Source organism: Prunus avium, chromosome 7 (genome assembly GCF_965620075.1).
Source record: "Prunus avium chromosome 7, drPruAviu1.hap1.1, whole genome shotgun sequence".
NCBI classification, from domain to species: domain Eukaryota; kingdom Viridiplantae; phylum Streptophyta; class Magnoliopsida; order Rosales; family Rosaceae; genus Prunus; species Prunus avium.
In genome coordinates, this window is record NC_142290.1 from 21,961,641 (window position 1) to 21,974,516 (window position 12,876).

At 41.2% G+C, this 12,876-nt stretch overlaps 1 protein-coding gene and 1 non-coding gene across 2 annotated transcripts; one reads left to right on the forward strand and one right to left on the reverse strand.

The window, feature by feature from the left end:
- The first annotated feature begins 665 nt into the window (after positions 1-665).
- LOC110770987 (uncharacterized) lies at positions 666-3,224 on the forward strand. Its single transcript, XM_021975208.2, has one exon. It carries the CDS (start codon positions 666-668, stop codon positions 3,222-3,224), a length of 2,559 nt encoding a protein of 852 aa, XP_021830900.2.
- LOC148293133 (small nucleolar RNA R71) lies at positions 1,233-1,339 on the reverse strand. Its single transcript, XR_015825928.1, has one exon. It is a non-coding gene; the product is annotated as a small nucleolar RNA R71 (small nucleolar RNA).
- Positions 3,225-12,876: the final 9,652 nt, after the last annotated feature.

Genomic DNA, 12,876 nt, shown 5'->3' on the forward strand with positions numbered 1-12,876 from the left:
GGATTTGTAATTCGTCTAGGGTAAATACCATACTCCTAGGGTTTACATGCTTGTTCGAGGTTTTCATTGATCTTAATGAGTTTCTATGTGTTGATATTTGACCTAAATACCATAGGCGAATTGCATGTAGGAATATACGAGTTAGCCTAAATACCATAGGTAATTCATGAAAAAGGAAAACTAAGCGGCGACATCAAATGGTTAGTAAATAGGTAGGTGAGTAAGAGGCTAGATCGGATTACTAGTGGTGAATTCATTGTCCTAGTGCTTTTATCAATTTGAATTTCTCATCCTTGTGTTTCGTTATTTTCTACTTATTTTGTCTTCTAATTTCGTTGTTAATTAAATCATTCTTTCAAAAACCCCTTTTGTGTTTACGTGAGTATGCTACGTGTTTAATTTCTTGTTTATATAATTAGAGTAGTTAAAGTATTTTGTGAAGGAAATTAAGTTAGACTAATTGGAAGTTGAACTCAATCCTCGTGGGAATGACCTCGTATTTGCCATGCTATATTATGATTGACCTTGTGCACTTGCGAGTATAATTTGTGTTTAGACTAATCTTTATAATCTCAATTTTTCAGGTTGTCTAAAATTCACAACAAGTTTTTGGCGCCGTTGCCGGGGATTGGCTTCGTCAACTACAATTTAGTTTGACTGAGTGTATGACTGGAAGACGCTCTCAAAGTCAAGACCTCATACCGTTTGATCCTGAGATTGAGAGAACAGTTAGGAAACAAAAAGACAAATTCACTCATTCACTGGAACATCAAGAAGACAGAGGTTCTGTCGAAAATATAAACGAGAATAGTGACAAGAACGTTGGGGAACAACAATTAGCGCAAGAGGAAGCAATGGAACGAGTACAACCTGCTCGAGCTATGAAGGAGTACTCCATCCCAACTCTTTCCAACACTCCATCGTGTATTGTAGTACCAACAGTTGAAGCAAATTCATTTGAACTCAAGTCTGGAATGATTCACTTGTTACCATCTTTCTATGGAAAGTCGAACGAAGATCCTAACATGCATATTCGGGAATTTTTCGACATTTGTGGCACGATCAAGATCCTAAATGTCTCTGATGAAGTGGTTAGGCTGAAATTGTTCCCGTTTTCATTAAAGGATAGAGCCAAAGCTTGGCTTCACTCACTACCAGCTGAATCCATTAATTCATGGGAGGGATTAGCTCAAAAATTTCTCCAGAAATTCTTCCCTGCGCAGAAAACAAATCAGCTTAGAAGAGATATCATGCATTTTAGTCAAGGAGAGCATGAGCCATTCTATGAAGCTTGGGAGAGATTTAGAGAGTTGCTGCAAAAATGCCCTCATCATGGCATTATTGATTGGATGCAGATGCACCTCTTTTATGAAGGACTTACGACTGCAAACAAACAAATGGTTGACTCTGCGTGTGGAGGTGCATTGATGGAGAAGACACCTCAAGAAGCGTTTGATCAATTTGATTTGCTTGCTAATAATAATCAACAATGTGGTAGTGAGCGGACAAGGAAGGTAGGAGTTTATGAAGTTGACACCAACACTGCGGTTGCTGCTCAAATTTCAAGCCTTGAGAAAAAACTTGAAACTCTTATGCGTGCTGTTATTCCACCTTCCCCACATCGAGTTTGTGCAATTTGTTCTGACCCAACTCATCCAATGGAGCTTTGTCCATCTACTATGCAAGGTTCTGAGCAAGTTCGCCAAGTTAATTCGTTTCAGCGACCTCGGAATGATCCATATTCGAACACCTATAATCCGGGGTGGCGTAACCACCCAAATTTTTCATGGAGCAACCAGCAACAACAACAAGCTAGTTCTAGCCATCCCTTCCAGCAGCAAATGCAGCCTTCGACTGAGCCTAAGAAACCAGCGTTGGAGGATATAATCACTCAATTTGTGCAGACTTCTCAACAAAATCAGAATACTATGCAAGCATCCATCACTAAGTTAGAAACTCAAGTAGGTCAGCTGGCTACTATTGTGCATGAGAGGGCGCAAGGTACATTCCCAAGCCAACCTGAAATTAATCCTCGAAAGTCTGAGCATGCCAAGGCTATTAGAACGCTGCGGAGTGGAAAATCATATGGTCCACAAGAGAATGATGCACCAAATGCTGGCCACGCTGAAGATCATGTCAAGAAGAGTGGTGAGGAGGTGGATATTACTTCTAATAAGCCAAAAATAGTCCCACCTACATCATCTATTACAGCTGTAGCCGAGAAGCCAAAGGAAGAGAGTTACACGCCATCCTTGCCTTTCCCACAGCGTGTTCACAAGCAAAGGAAGGACCAACACATGTTTGATATTTTGGAAATTTTTAAGAAAGTGCAGATCAACATTCCCTTGCTTCAAGCAATTCAACAACTTCCTTCTTATGCAAAATTTTTGAAAGATGCATGTACGAACAAGAGAAAATTCGCAGCTCATGAAAAAGTGATGTTAACTGAAGAGTGCAGTGCGGTGTTGCTCAAGAAATTGCCTCCAAAACTAAAGGACCCAGGGAGTTTTACAATTCCTTGTATTATTGGTGATGTTCAATTTGATAAAGCATTTTTAGATTTAGGCTCAAGCATTAACCTTATGCCTTTGTCTATTTTTCAGCGATTAGGTATTGGAGAGCTCAAAAGTACTACCGTTTCTCTTCAACTTGCGGATAGATCAGTCACATATCCTAAAGGAATCATTGAAGACGTGTTGATTAGGGTGAAGCAATTTGTGTTTCCAGCTGATTTCTTTGTTCTTGACATGGAGGAAGACCATGACATCCCACTCTTGCTAGGCCGGCCTTTCCTTGCTACTGCTGGTACATTGATTGATGTGCAACAAGGAACTTTAACTTTGAGAGTTCAAGGTGAATCAATTGAGTTTAAGGTGTTTGAAGATGCTAAAAAACCGGGGGACTTGGAAGAGTGCAGCCGCATAGATCTCCTTGACCCAATTGGACATGTCAACTACTTGGAAAACACCTCTACGGATGTCTCGAAAGCCAAGTCGCCACCCCCTCCATGCATGAAACGCATGCCCACTTCTCTTGGACGTGCTGGAATTTATCAATGTTTTATCAAAAGCTTTTCCAAGATGAGCCAGCTCTTGTGGCATCTCCTTGCCAAGGATCACACCAAGACATTGCACGACAAGGCTATTGTTCACAAGGAGTTTGGACAACAGCCCAAGCACTACATGGAAGAAGTAGCATTCTTTGCTACTTCTGCACCACCATAGACATTCGAAAAGTCTAGCTCATGACTATAAAGAAGCGCTTCTTGGGAGGCAACCCAAGCATTCTCACCTTTGTTTTCATTTGTTTTTGTCTTTAGTTTCTCTGTGATTTCTCTTGCATTTTTCATGTTTTTGTTTTTGTTGTTTTTGTTAAGTTTTGCATCATCAAACATAGGATTTTGTGTTCCAAAGAAAACATTTTGCATTTTTCTAGCCCTAGGATGTTTGCAGCACGTTTCAGATGTGTTCCAGAAGTTTTTTTGGTCATTGGTTGAAGTTAAATGCCAGAAAATAGCAACATAGCTAAGTAGGTTCTTATTTTGGTCAAAATAAAAATTTTTGCCTAATGTCTTTTTTGTTGTTTTTTAGGTCAATCTGAAGCCACCGACGTGTTTAGAATGGTTATTATGATGTTTTGGACCAGGTTTGGGGGTCTTCGGTGGCCTACATTATGTTTTAGGACGATTTGAAGCTCAAAAAAGGACCTAAAACACAAAAAAAGGCAGCTGCTGTTTTGCCCAGAATTTGAAGATTTTTCGTCACCAAAGGAGTTTTAGCGACGGTGTTCATCGGATTTTTCGTCACCAAAGATGTTTTAGCAGCGGTGTTCATCAGATTTTTCGTCACTAAAAGTCGGATTTCCAGATTTTTATGATTACATATCCAGCTCAAATTCGTTCCAATTTCATTGCATTCCGAGACTTGTAGGAGATATTACGGGTCTATGACATTCCAAGAAGCGAGTTGTGGGTGTTTAAGTTCGTCGCATTGTCAATTCTCTCTCACTTCGACATATTCTACGCTTTGTTCATCCATACACCTACACAAACCCGGGAAGTTCTCACACCCTTTCTCTCTTTAATTGATTTTGCATGACTTAGTTTTCTTTGTTTTAAACATTGAGGACAATGTTTGTTTTAAGTTGTGGGTGATTGAGTTCATTGGTTTCATAATGCATGCAGCAGTCCTCTGTCTTTGTTTTCAATTCTGTTCTTTTCTGCTGCGGTTTTTGTATTTTGGCCCGCGTCACATTCTTTGTTTTTTCGTTCTGAATCCAACCATATAAAGAACGTGAATTTTGGCCACATATTCTGTGAGATACATGTAATTCTTTGCGCCTGGGTCAGAACTGCAGCTTTGTTTATTGATTTAAAATTCCTTTCAACTTTTAGTTTTTATTTTGTTGTTTTGTTTTGTTTTTCTCTTAAAAATAAAAATAAAAAAAATCTGAAAAATGTCATAAAATCCAAAAATATTTTCTTTTACTTTGAGTCTTGTTTTTGTTTCGTTTGTGGTAGTCCCTTCCCAATTCTATGATGAGATTGAATTTTATTTGCAATTAACTTTCAAGAAATGTTGAGCATGACACTAATTCTTTACATTATCTTTGTGTTAGCCTTATTTTTGTGATTAGACTTGGGAAATCCTTATGCACATAGCCACATTAATATGAGTTTCGATTGGGGATTTCACATGTTTTAAATGGCTAAATAAGAGCTAGTGTAAACTTATATAACCCTTATGTGAATTTTTGAGCCTATGCTTCCTTTCTTGAGTGTTATGTGATATTCTATAATTTTCTTATCTACAAGTCGTTGTGATCTCATTATTCTTTGTTTTGGTCAAGTACTTGAGGATGTTTAAATTGTTTGCTAGAACTACTTTCATTATCTATTTGAGGCATACTTTGTGAACCACATGGATTCTTGGAAGTGATATAGGCCTTGTTTCTTTCGTTTGAGCCCTTCTAGCTAACCCGTATCACTTTTATCCCTAGTTAACCCCCTTGTGCCTTTTATGTAAGCCTTTTTCATTCTTTACCCAATTCTCCTCACCTTAATCTATCATATGTTTATCCTACACCCTTCTAAGGAGTTTTGTAGAGTATTTTCGTTGTTAAGGGAGAATTGCACAAATTATTCAATCATGTGGAAAGTAAAGGATACTATTTCAACCAAAAAAAAAAACTAATTTCGAAGCCTTTTCAACTCGAGTTATTAAGCCCTAGGAGTGTTTTACATTTAATGCCCTAAAGCTATCTAGCTTGGGAGTCATTGGCCTAACACTCGCTACATGGGTTGATTAGAAAGCTAATGGAGTTAGAAAAAAAAAAAAATTGTAAAAAAAAAAAAAAAGTAGAAGAAGAAAAAAAAAAAAAAAAAATTCAAGATAGTATCAGTATGAAGTTTCGTGCTCAAAGTGCAAGATTTTATAATTTTCATGGAAAGCTCTATGAATTCCTTAGAATTTGTTCATCCATATCTTTTCTTGTTTCACCCATCACCCTAAGCCCCATTACAACCTTAGTGAAAGTCCTACTTGATCCAAGGAGAAGTGTGGTTCCTCATGTGGAGAATAGGTGTGGAAGTACTATGGTCGGATGGTTTACATATTTTCAAGTATGCGATATCTTTCCATGAGATCTTGTATCTATGTCATGTGCCTTTATTTCAATTATGTGAGTACATCCTATTGCTTTGATTCCTCTCACATATTTATGAGTGACAATAACCAGTCAAATTTCGAGTGCTTTTATTGGAGTGAATATCCTTGATGAGATTTGAAGTTGAAGCTTGTTCTTATTTGGTTATTTAACTTGTGTGGAGCTTAAGTCGTGGGTTGTATTAATGTTGGCTATTTCACACACTACATCCAAGTTGTTCAATTAAAGTTGGGTTAACCCTTTGATAATGTCTCGAGTTATTGTTGCTTATTTCTTGGAAGTTAGCTAACGGTTGGTGATTATCTCTGAGATCAATATTGGGAAGTTAGTCGATCGCTTGTTTTCGTCGAGTCTTTGTTCTTTTGTTTTTAGTTTTCGGTTTGTTTTGCTCGAGGACTAGCAAAATCTAAGTTGTGGGTATTTGATAAGTCCATAAAATTACATATTTATGTACTCTTTATACTTAGTTTTTGTAGGAGAATTTGGTTTAAAAAGGACTTATTACTTTATTTTCTCAATTTTCAGCTTTCCAGAGCAAGTAATTTGTTTTCAACGGAAATACGACTTTTTGGTGGAGTTTTAGCACAAGACCAATTGGAGATGAAAGCTAAGATCTTGAAGATGATTGTGGAATTTTTCTAGAATTTTCGGAGCAGCCAATGAGAGCAGTCTTTGAAGTTAAGTCAGCATAAGATGCAATCCCGTCAAAACTGTGCTGCTGTGGAAGAATGACCATTTGAAGACTTTCCTGATTTTTCCTCAAGGCGTGCGATATATGGATGGAAAGATAAGACAAAAATCTACAATTTACATATTTTTCCCGATTTTTCTTGGAGGAGGAACAACCCCAAACGTGCAAGCAAAGTAACTGACATGTTATCCCAGTCCAAGTAGGAAGAGGAGTCAATTACTTACCCATTTTGGATTTATGTTTTAATTAGGTTTTTCTTTATTGTTGGGCTACTGTAAAAGCCCAGCTAGGGTAGGAATAGACGTGGGGTGTCCTATTTAAGCATGAGAAACAACTCCTTTGGGAGGACGGAGAAGACCAGGAGAAATTGGAGACACCGGAAGAGTACCGCCATTGGCTAAGTTTTATTGTTTCTTCCTTATGTTTTTGTTTATGTCGAATTCTAAGATTATGTGTAACTAATTTCCTTTTGCTAGGGCATGATTTAGCCCTAGTATGATAATCTAGTTTTCTTATTTTACCTATCTATTGATTGCCGTTTGATGTTGGATTCTTAATCACTGTGCTTAATAACTTGGTTGATTATCTTGATGCTTGATCACCATCTAGACTTTTAATTGAGTAATCGGATGCAAATTAGAGTAAATACCATACTTAATTTGAGGCTTGCTTCATGTGATTAGGATTTGTAATTCGTCTAGGGTAAATACCATACTCCTAGGGTTTACATGCTTGTTCGAGGTTTTCATTGATCTTAATGAGTTTCTATGTGTTGATATTTGACCTAAATACCATAGGCGAATTGCATGTAGGAATATACGAGTTAGCCTAAATACCATAGGTAATTCATGAAAAAGGAAAACTAAGCGGCGACATCAAATGGTTAGTAAATAGGTAGGTGAGTAAGAGGCTAGATCGGATTACTAGTGGTGAATTCATTGTCCTAGTGCTTTTATCAATTTGAATTTCTCATCCTTGTGTTTCGTTATTTTCTACTTATTTTGTCTTCTAATTTCGTTGTTAATTAAATCATTCTTTCAAAAACCCCTTTTGTGTTTACGTGAGTATGCTACGTGTTTAATTTCTTGTTTATATAATTAGAGTAGTTAAAGTATTTTGTGAAGGAAATTAAGTTAGACTAATTGGAAGTTGAACTCAATCCTCGTGGGAATGACCTCGTATTTGCCATGCTATATTATGATTGACCTTGTGCACTTGCGAGTATAATTTGTGTTTAGACTAATCTTTATAATCTCAATTTTTCAGGTTGTCTAAAATTCACAACACCGTTCTACGGGGGTTCTCGCCCTGCCTAGGGCGCCACGTCCTTGGAGGCTTGATGCTGGCTATCCTTGTCGTAGAGGGGACAATTGGTACAGATGGTGGCCCGTCTGTGGTCACTATTTTCTTCTGGCGCTTGGAACTCTCGGCCTGGGTCGTCTGTATCCTGGCCTGCTGGACCTGCCTCTGCATCCTTCTCAGCTGGGTTTTTGTCAATGGTTCAGCCCTGCCCCCAGGTCGCGCATGGTATCAACGGTCGTCCCGCATGACCGGCGGTTTGAAAGTTTTTACTGGCATAGGGGGGGCCTCGTCTTCATAGCCCACCGAGATACTGGGGGTTTGTGCCCCTAGTCGGTCGAAAACAGCCCTACTGGCATGCCGACGATCGTTCTGATCGCCGAATTTCTTCGCAATTGGTTGAGATGGCTCGGTGGCCTTCCTCTTGTTCTCCTATAGCGTGGGCTGACCGACCTCACACCTGCATCGCTCGCAAAGCACTGGCTCTGATTCGGCCGACGGTTCTTTTTCCTTCGCAGGCCGACGAATTTCCCTATATTCAGCTCGGAGTTGGGCGTCGACCATGTTGACGACAGGTGGAGGGAATGGCTTGGAGTCAACCTGCATGGCCGCCTTCTCTGGGAACTGGAGCTTCTTTTCGTCTAGCAACTTCTGGATGACGTCTCGCAGGACAACGCAGTTGTTGGTGTTATGAGACCAAGAACTGTGGTACTTGCAAAACGTCTTCCCTTTGAGCTCGTCGGGCTTCAGAATTTTATGGCCGAATGACAACTTGACCTTTTTTTCGGCCAATAGCAGGTCAAAGATAGCTTCGACCCTCATCAAGTCAAAAGTGTAGGCCTTCGTTTCCCGAGTCGCAAACTTGGCGTCGGGAATTTTTGTACAGCTATTGTCGGCCTTGATAAGTCCTTTGCAGACGAACGGTTTGTCTATGCTGACTTAGGCTGAACTCATCTCTACTTCGTCGCTCTCGGCCTCCGCGGAGCCGTCTGCTTTGGCGTAGCTGACAATGGGATTCCTATAGGAAGTTCCTTTTGAAGCCGTCTTCTTCTGCATCTCTTCCCTTAACAAGGACGCGTACCTGTCCACCTTGTTGATCAAGTCATGCATATCTCGGAATTCGATCCCTTGGAATTTTTTCCGGTACTCAAACTCCAACCCCTCTTCGGCCATCTTGACAAATTCCCTCTCCGGTAGGTTCGTGTGGCACCAGTTCCTGCATGTTTTGAACCGCTGCAAGTAGTCGCGAGGTGATTCGTCTGACGCCAGGCTCATCCCTGCTAGCTCGGCTACCGTTATTTCTCGGTTGGTCTGATAGAAATGCTCGTGGAATATCCTTTCCATATCAGACCAATCCCTTACCGAATTCGGCGGAAGGTTTATAAACCATGAGAACGCCGCGCCGGTCAGAGAGTGAACAAATAAACAGAGCTTCTGTGCGTCCGAATCGGCCTCTCCACACTGGGCCGTGAAGCGGCCTATGTGTTCAATGGAGGAGGTCTGCCCATCCCCGGAGAACAGCATAAATTCTAGCAATCGATAGTTCCGGGGAAAAGGGGTTCGGTCAATTTTCGGCGGGTACGGCTTTGTATACCTTGGCGCCTCCGGTCGCCTCTGAGCGAGGCCGTCCTCAATCATTCGCCGGACATCTTCGAATCGGAGCCCTTGAGGGGGTGCTTCTTGCTGGGCCGCACACGGCTGCTGGACCTGCTGCACATCGTTCTGCGGCCTTATCTGCTGGGCCATTTGAATAGGGGCTCGGCTGGTACGGCCGAGCTGGTTGGCGCTAAGTGAGCGCCATGGGTTTGGCCAGGGTGCGTGTATGCTACCATCGGAATGGCCGAACCGTAATGAAGGTGGGAGCCCAACGGGAATAACGACGTGCTGCTTGGGCCAAAATGGGTCTGGACGGCCGCAGTGTGAACTAGGCCGAGTTCCTGAACCGCGGAATGCTTGGGACTGGTTTGTCCCAAGGATACGGCCAAAGCGTGGAGTGGTCCATATGCCATTTCTGCCGGGTAACTTGGTCCGGGATGCACCCATGTGGGCTGGGACTGCCCCCAGCTATTCGCCGGCGGCAGCGAATGTTGACCGTAACCTGACGCTTGGGTTCGGCCAGAGATGCCGAGGCTGCTGCTTTCGCCGTAAGGCTCGATCCTTTCGCGCTCTTGGCCTCTCTGTCCGGCTCTAGGTGGTGTTGCGGGCGAGGTCGCTGGCGTCCTCTCCTGGAAAAGCGTCTGTAGTTCCGAGGAAAATCTGTCCATTGCGGCCATAAAGGATGTCTCTATCCTGTGGGCCTGCTTAGACATCAGATCTTCCACCACGGCTTGCTCTTGTATGGACTCGGTCGTGCGATCCGTCGTCACTGGGACGCTGGCCGAGATTCTGACTGCGTGTTCGGTCTCGGTGACAGTGATTGGTGAGGTGGACTCAGGAGTCACAGAAGTCATTTCGACTGCTTTGTTTTTGAGCTTTGCCTGTGCCCTAGTTTCCACCATGAGTTTTTGACAAGAGTCCCACCAGGCGTGCCAAAAGTGTCGGCTGCGCAAATCTCACGGCCTGGGGTTCCGGGCCGAGGGGATGTGCGTTAATACGTGGCTTTCTGCTTTTGGATGCGGTGCGGTTGTGCGCGGGTGTGCCAGCACTGTCTACCGTGCGTCGAGATGTTGATGTGGATAGAATGGTCAGGTGGTGCGCCTGTTTGAACTCGTCTTCTAATCAAACGATTGTAGCCGAGAGAGGAACTGATCTTGGCTGTTAGGTTCACGGTCTGAGCTACAAGGCCGTTTAGGACTGGTGAAAATGGTAGGTTTTGGGCGGTGCTCCGGCGCGCTGCTCAGTGAGCGACGGTCGTATGATATATGGGGTGAATGAATGAGTAACAGAGATGGTGCTCCGGCGCCTTGAAAATCAAGGGTCGTATGATATATTGATGAATGGATTTTCCTTACAATCTAACGCTACTCCTAGGAAAGCAAGTAAAGATATTGAAAGTGCATTACAGGAAAATATAATTTGCTCCGTGGGAGGCTTTTGTTTGGTGTTTGAACCCTTTGAATGTATCTTGAGCCTTGTATTTATAGGAAGAGTTCTTGGAGGAGTAATCGAGGCTAAAAATCTGCATGGTGGAGCCTGATTAGAGCAAGTGGGTAGTCTAATCGACATTTGGGATCGTGAAGTATGGTGGTGTGACCCCATAAATCCTGGTGAATCTCGGCCGCCGCCCTGATCGTGGATTCTGCGCTTCTGGCCGTGGAGACGCATTTTTTGTTCTGATAGTTGGTGACCTAATCTCTCAAGCTGCAAGAATTCTTGTGAGAATGTCTGTGTCTAATCACTCTGATTCCTATCACCAAATCCTGACTTCAATCACTTCCCACATTCCCTTGTGCATTAAATGCTTATTCGTGGCCAGTGGGTTTGCTGCAATAAACAGAGGCATTGCTTCATTAAATGAAGCGTGGGACCCTGCTGCCACTTGATGATCTGACTTTAATACCTTTGGCCGTGATTTTGTTCGGCTTCAGCCTCGGCCTATAATCAAGGCCAAGATAATCATGCCTTCGCAACTTTTCCTTTGCTTTTTTAGGAAGGCCAAACATCTTGGCAAAACGCCACGTTTTAGTTTCACGAGCAAGTGTTAGGGCCGAGAAAAGGGGCTCATTCGATCAGTTCATGGCCGTGATTTATTAGGCACAAACAACTTCCAATATGCACAACATCTAATTTCATTCAAATCGAGATCATAGATCACGTATTTGAGGCATAAATGGGCAAAAATGCAAATTTGACAGCCACTGACCTTCAATTAGGTTGAATCTATGGAGCCAATAATATTCAGGAAATGCAAGAAAGATTATCCCTCTTGAAGATGGAATTTGTGAGATGGCTTATTTAAATACGAGTATATGCATGGAAATGGGAATGGGCTTCATATCTGAATGCTAACAGGTGTCCATGGCCTACAGAATAGAAGTTAGGAAACACCAACCAATTAACCCCATCACTTCCCAGCAAAAACACATAAAAAGGTCTAAAATCATCAATGGCCAATTTACCCAATATACCAGGATTGGTCATATGCTTTTAATTTTGTTAAAAAATATACTTGAAGGCTTTTTTTGGTTTTTTGAGATTCACTATTATACCTAATGTAGGGGCCCAAATTATTAAAAAAATCTCACATGAAATAGACTTTAAAAACACATCCAAATCTCATTTACAACATAATAAAGAGGCTTCAAATTTTCTATAAATTACAAAACTGTCATCGATTTCTTAAAATAAGCCCAACCCCAAAACCTCATAATAAAAAAATCCAAAACACTCAATAGGGTATTAAAATAATTTAACAATCAAAATTAAATTCAAAAGGTCAGTTGTTATTTTTTGGGTTTTTATTTTTGTTTATAAAAATTAAATAGTGTAGAGTTTATTTATATCAGTAGTGCTAAGAATAGATATATAACTAAATATCTTTCTTTTCTTTTTTTACCAATATTAGTGAAATGTCCAATCTACGTAAAAAAACCATTAAGCTGGACATAAATCTAGACCCATGGCTGCACCACAGATGCTGGACAGTACAAATACATGTGCTTGTAGAATGAATGACAAACCGAATTTTAGAAATAAATAAAATAAAATCCCATTTTGCTAACCAAAAATGTTACATATTCACATTAAACTTTAGTAATCAACTAGAAATTTCGACCAAAAAAAAAACCTAGAAATTAAGCGACTGGCTCCAAAAAAACTCAGGACCAGCTACGACTTTAAGTCGTTCTCTTTTTCTTTTGGGCCAGTGGTGTTATTGGAGATCTCTCTGTTTTTAGGGCAGGGTGGAAAATCATCCAAGATTTCAACTGAATCATCATCTTCATAATCACTTTTAGTCGATGGATGCATCCTCTCAAGAAACCTAGGTAACGTTTTTGGAATCTTCTAGTGCTAGACGTGCCTCCGCCGTCTTTTTTTTAGGCAAGAAAACCATATTTACCTGTAAAAAGATTACCATAAGATATTAGACGCAAGAACAGAATGCAGAAGACAATATGGAACCTTGACTTCTCAAATATCATTTCAAAAGGTTGAGAGTTTCTTGGTCTAATAAAAAATGGAACCACATTGTGCAAGTTGACGTTGGTTTCTGTTTTACCACTTGAACTTGTTCTACTCTTTTGGTGAGGCCTATGACATGGCAATGGAGATTTCTCCCTTGC

Coding starts and splice junctions, on each gene's coding strand:
- LOC110770987 (XM_021975208.2), top strand. CDS start 666: ATGACTGGAAGACGCTCTCAAAGTCAAGACCTCATACCGTTTGATCCT.